Below are 5,908 nucleotides of genomic sequence, written 5' to 3'. Positions count from 1 at the left end.
TCACATAAAAATCAACCTCAGAAAGAAAATATATTTATTATTATTTTTTTTTAAATAAATGTTGCAAAGATGAACAAGATAGGCTGCCTGCAGAAAACCAAAAAGTTATGGAACAAACATGAATCGTTAGACATGGTTATTTTCGCTTTAATTGACACTAATCCTAAATTTGATCCTTGCACAAGTACTACTCTGTGGCACACATGAAATGAAAGCATTAAGCAGAAAATTTTGTACCTGCAAACGTATGGAAGCAGGCCCTGTCAAGTCATGTCTAATCATAAAGGACGACGAGATAACATGCCAATAAAATATCCCATCAACTTTCGTTTTCTTATTCATTTTAAAAACACATTTTTATTTTAGGATTATTATACAATTCTTTTAATTCTATAAGCCAATAAATCAATACATATCTTTACTTTGCATTTTTCATTTAGAAAACACACAAATATGGTTCAAATATAGACATATTTTTTTAATTGAGCATGTGTGCCATGAGAATTCATTGATTGAGGCTTGATTATTCAGAATCCAATGCTGCCATTGAACTTGCTATTGCATCAGTGTTCTTCAGACCAGTCACATATTTTGGCTTGTCGATAAGATCACTTTTGAGATTCCTGGGGAGCTGTTAAAGGTTGTTGTTATATTATTTTCTTACACGCCAAGAAATATTCACTTCTTTATTATATATATATATTGGTTGGAATCAACAACGATTCTTGATGAGACGACAGACGTTATGGCGTATGGTGAAAACTCTTGGAAAGCCAAATCATTGTCTACTTTTTAAAGCATGCAAATATATTTATATATATACTCAGACGACTTCGTGACGATTTGCCCAAGAAATCTTATCAATAAAGGTATATACAAACCTTGTACTAATATACGGTCCAAGGAGCATCTAATATGTCAAATAACAGTGAAAAAAGATGAGACAAGAAAACTAACTGAACCGATGAAATATGTAATTCTCTTATGCAGATTTACAAGGTTGAAAGATGTTTATGTTCAGGGATTGAAGATGAAATTGCCACACTTGCATTTCCAACTTAAGGGTTTGTAATTAGAGTTGTCATCTCTTCTTGCATAAGCAACATCAGAGACTGAAGTTGAAGAAGGCTTGTTTTGAATTCTGAGTTGGGGATTTGTAGGCACTTGAATGGCTTCACAGTGACCGCATCTACTGCATCTTCTCTCACATCTTGGCGGCCTTGAACCAATCTGACCTCTCAACACCATCGGCTTTTCTTCATTTGCAACTCTCTATGTTCAAATTAACAACACCAAGTCAGAGCAAAACAAGTGTATATAGTTTTGGTTTTCAAATTGTCTGCAAAGCTCACCTTATCAGATATGGTATTTGGTTTACCTGCAGTGAAAATAAGTGGGAATCAAAGGAAATTCACTTCAAAATCGTACCAAATATATGAAATGAAATAAACGAGTAATGAATTACCTTCAGCTTTGTATCTAGCTTGGGTCGTGGTTAAGATCAAGAGAAAACAAAGGAGAATATGGCAAGCTCTCTGGGGAACTATGAAACTGTGACTGCAAACCATTTTGTTTTGATGAGAACAATAGAAAGGCTCTAAACTACATAAAGTCAGTGAAAAACTTTACAGAAGAGACCATGAGAGGGTGCAAAATGAGATCAAAGAGATTGCAGTAAGTTGATATATAAAAGAAGTGGGTGGTTTGAGTAAATGAATGGAGAGCAGAATATAAACAAAAAGTTGGTGTCTGATAAAATGATGGAACATGGAAGGGCAAATAAGCTTTGCAGAATCAAAGAAAAAGAAAGAAAGGGAAAGAAGGCAGAATAGATTAGCCTCGTATGTTGAGCCAACTCCCCGACCACCTCAAAGCTACAAGACGAACAAAGTTTTTCAAACAGTTGACAGTAAAAACAGAGAAAGGCTTTGAGAGAGGAAAGAAGAAGACAACTAGGAACCAAAACAACAAAGAGAGCTACCACCGAATTTACACAAAAGGACGTGAAATAACAGCTGTGGGAAATTGGAATTTCGCTTCTTCAAATTTACATTTGTTTTGTGTGCTGGTGGTGAGTGCGGGCAGTTCCACCGTATCTTCTTTTTCTGTTAATTCACGGACAAAAAGACGGTCAACACTATTATCTAAATAATAATAGCAGTAAATATTGTAGTTTCTCACTTTCTCCTCTCTTATCTCTCTTACGTCTTTAATCATTACTATATAATTAGTAAATTATATTTATGTTTTTTAATAATCAATATGATCGTTAAATGATTACTTTATAATAATTTTTTATTATACTAAAATTTAAAATATATATTCTCCTTCCTTTTTTTTAAGTTTTTATATTTTTTAAAGAAAATAAGGAAAAAAATCAGAGAAAGAAAAAGTAACAGGCTTACATAATACACTCAAAGAAAAAGTAAGAGGCTTACATAATACACTCAAACCTGACAATCCATTTTCAAAGGAATAAAATAAAGATATATCAAAATAATGAACATCACTAATACAATTTGGAGGCCTTCCCCAGACTGAGTAGTTAATAAATAATAAGGTCACACTAGCAAGCTTATGAACCACCCTATTAGACTTCCTACTAATCCATTCTCATATGTTTATTATTATTATTATTATTATTAATTTACGTCATATAAGCATTGAGATATATATATATTTATTTGGTTAAAATTTAGTCCTACACTTTAAGTGTTAAAATGAATTTTTTTTTACTTTTTCAATTTAAAAATCCTAGTTAATTACAATGAAAGTGAAAAAAAAATAGAGTGGGGGGCATGAGTCAATGACAAAATTGGAGTGTGGTGCAATTAAAAGAACTTCAAATTCACTGGTGTTGTTTCCCAAACACCATTTCTGTCTAATGTAAGGCTAAGTGCTAACAACACTTGAGTAGAGTTAACAAGGCAAAACCAAAAGCTTTGAAGAAACTAGGTAGACCGGAAACAACAAGAAGCCTGCATGCCAAGCCCGCATATCTAGTTAGTCATCTGCTGCGGATCCATAGAGGCAATGGTTAAAGTTAGCTAGTAGCAAATATGAGCATCCGACGAATCAAGCCCATAACCACCAAACTAGAACTAGTGTGCTGATTCCAAGTTTCCAACTAACAATGCCATGCCCACAAGTGAGCATCATGGTTTGTCAAAAATAGTGATCTTCTTGTGGGGTCACCATGTTGTAAGAGAGAATGGAGAGGAAAAATATCAAAGAAAGACTGAAACTGAGACTCGAGACAAAAGTAAGTGTGAGGGGAGAAGGGAGAAATATGATGAGATGATTGAATTCATATAAACAGAAGTCATTTATCCTCAATTAGCGTTGTTGTTGTTTCAACATCTAGAAAGATGTGAGCTTAAATATGCTTAAACACATGTTATCTTCCGATTTAAGAGATTAGATAAAATTTATTAATAATAATAGAAGTTGTGTAAAAAATTACAAGATGAAATTTTTCCTTATCCATTAATATGTGGTGTCCAAGGTTGAAATTAGAGGGGTAGACAAAGGCTCTGCTTTCCTAAAATAAAAAATTGTTCCTTTAATCCCTTGAATATATATAAGGTTTTAAGTTAATTTAATAATAAAATTATATTTTGACTTTTCTTAAAATTTAAATTTAATTATGCTCTCTTCAAATTTAAAAAATATATAATTCAATCTTTTAAAAGTTATAAAATTTTATATTAATACACTGACAAATTATATTTTTAACTCTTTTAAAATTTTATAATTTAAATTTCAACCTCCAAAATAAACTCTTGATCATGACCATTTTTCATGTAAATATTTTAATTGGAGAATAAAATAAAGGAAGAGGGACGCAGAAGGTATGAGGATGAAAAGAAATTGGTGGTGGATATGTTGATAGAATTAAAAAATTATCATAGTGTAAACCTAATTTAATACAAGTTCAACTGGTGGAGTGGGATGAATAATTGGATGTTTGTATTGAAGAATGTAAAGCAGACTTAGCCCATGGACGTTGACATCATACCTTTCATCTAAATTGATCAAGTCAACAATATTTCGCAAAGTGGGCTTCCGCTCGTGCAATTGTTCTCAGCCTGGACCCTCGTCTATCCAATGGCATCCTGTATGAAAACTACAGTGAAACCACCATTTACTAATTAGCAACTTGTCCCTTGTCAATTTATATCCATGCAATTAGATTCTAGAGCAACTCTTATATTTGGTATGACGGTTACTCTAACGTCTTTATGGACACCCACATCAAACTTATGGAATTTTGCCCTATTAGAAACAATAGTAATTTATTGAAGTTCTGGAAAAGATGTAAATTTTATGATTAATCTATACTTGTAATAATTTTAAAGTAATATCCAAATTTGAGCTGAATTTCTAATTATGTGTAATCATTGTCAAAAAGATTGAAATTAAAATAAGCGATAAGGAAAAGGGATAGATCATAGATGAGAAGCTTAATTAATAGCGCCTACTTGCCTCTAAGATATAACCTCTTATTGTTGTTGCTTTGTCAAATCCAGCAGCTTCAATTACCGGCAAAATACACATACATTAAACCTTATGTCGAGCCAAGCTTTTCTTGCCGAATAATTCAACCACTGTTCGCAAAATCGTGTTATACTTGCACATGTTAGATGAGATCCATTGCATTATTGTTGGGAAGCTTTCAACTCGCAAATGTTACTTTCTTGAAAGAACAAAATATAAGAATTAATAAGTGAATGTAATGACTAAGTAGATTGCTTTTTAAGAAGAGAATTAAGAAATGATATTGTTGAGAGAAATGCTCATGAGTCCGAAATTTTTTTCATTAATTGTAACATGGACACAAAAATTCTTTTAATTATAAAAAAAAATTAAAATTTAGAGAGTATGACATATTGCAATATCTCCCTTTTTCCTAGATTGCTATTACACTAGTTTATGGCTGGAGTATCCCATCAAGTCCAACAACCCCGACAAATATATGGTTAAGGAATTTGTTGAGATAAAATATGTCGGAGAGTTGCTAAGTGGCACTCGATAGGGCTGATTACAATATGTCATTGAAGTTGTTAAAGACTTGTTTTATTTGATTTGAAAATTTAATGAGAAAATAGTTAGACCTGATTATATGCTATTTAATTGATTTTATTTTTTTTGTCCATCCAAGGAAATCAATTATTGGCTTTTGGAGATTAGATTGCATTCAAGTGAATCAAATTAACCCTTGAAATGTAAAGGATCAATTAAGGTTATATTATTGTTTTGGAAGTCGATTGATTGTTATTTGATTAGTGTGATTGTATTAGCTATTTTTAAAGAGTTATTTTGTATTCACTTAGATTTTATGTTAGTAAGTTGAATGGAATATATTGAGAGAGACTTGTATAGGTTACATATGATAGCTTATTAAGTGCATTCAAATCTATTAATTTAGAAACGCTTTTTTGAGAGAGTGCAAATTGTATTGTAAACATTATTGAAAGTGTTTATTGCCTAAGTCTTAAGAAGTGAATATCTTAATCTTTAGGTATAAATGTGAGATCTATATATTTGGGAAGTGATAGATAATGTAAACAAACATTTATGTTATTTCTATTTGGTTTATACGATTTTCTTTAGTGTTAAACTTCTGACACTTGTATTTTAATTTTATATTTCAATAAATAAGCAATCTGAGGTATAACTTAGGTTTTCTATCAATAGAACAACCAATTCAAAAAGTCAAAGTTTTTAAATTGATATTCAATAAAATTAATATGTACAAAGAAGTAATAAAATATTATTTAGAATCAATTTTTATTTTAATGGTGATAATCCTATCAAAAACTTTTGGTGACTTTTTTTTTTCTTTCAAATTTTGTAAACGAAACCTATGTTGCTCAACAGTTTAAACTTATCTATATGAATTTCTTTT

General features: G+C 31.1%; 1 protein-coding gene across 1 annotated transcript; it reads right to left on the bottom strand.

Annotated features, from left to right (window-relative positions):
* Positions 1 to 781: 781 nt before the first annotated feature.
* Positions 782 to 2,150, bottom strand: LOC108478578 (EPIDERMAL PATTERNING FACTOR-like protein 2). Its single transcript, XM_017781040.2, has 3 exons — positions 1,466 to 2,150; positions 1,353 to 1,378; positions 782 to 1,272 (listed from the first exon to the last, which is right to left on the bottom strand). The coding sequence occupies exons 1-3, from the start codon at positions 1,566 to 1,568 to the stop codon at positions 1,018 to 1,020; spliced, it is 384 nt and encodes a 127-aa protein (XP_017636529.1). The 5' UTR covers positions 1,569 to 2,150; the 3' UTR covers positions 782 to 1,017.
* Positions 2,151 to 5,908: the final 3,758 nt, after the last annotated feature.

This window comes from Gossypium arboreum, chromosome 11, assembly GCF_025698485.1.
Source record: "Gossypium arboreum isolate Shixiya-1 chromosome 11, ASM2569848v2, whole genome shotgun sequence".
In the NCBI taxonomy this organism is placed as follows: Eukaryota; Viridiplantae; Streptophyta; class Magnoliopsida; order Malvales; family Malvaceae; genus Gossypium; species Gossypium arboreum.
Note: the sequence above shows the minus strand (reverse complement) of the source record. Positions and strands in the feature narration are given on the sequence as shown.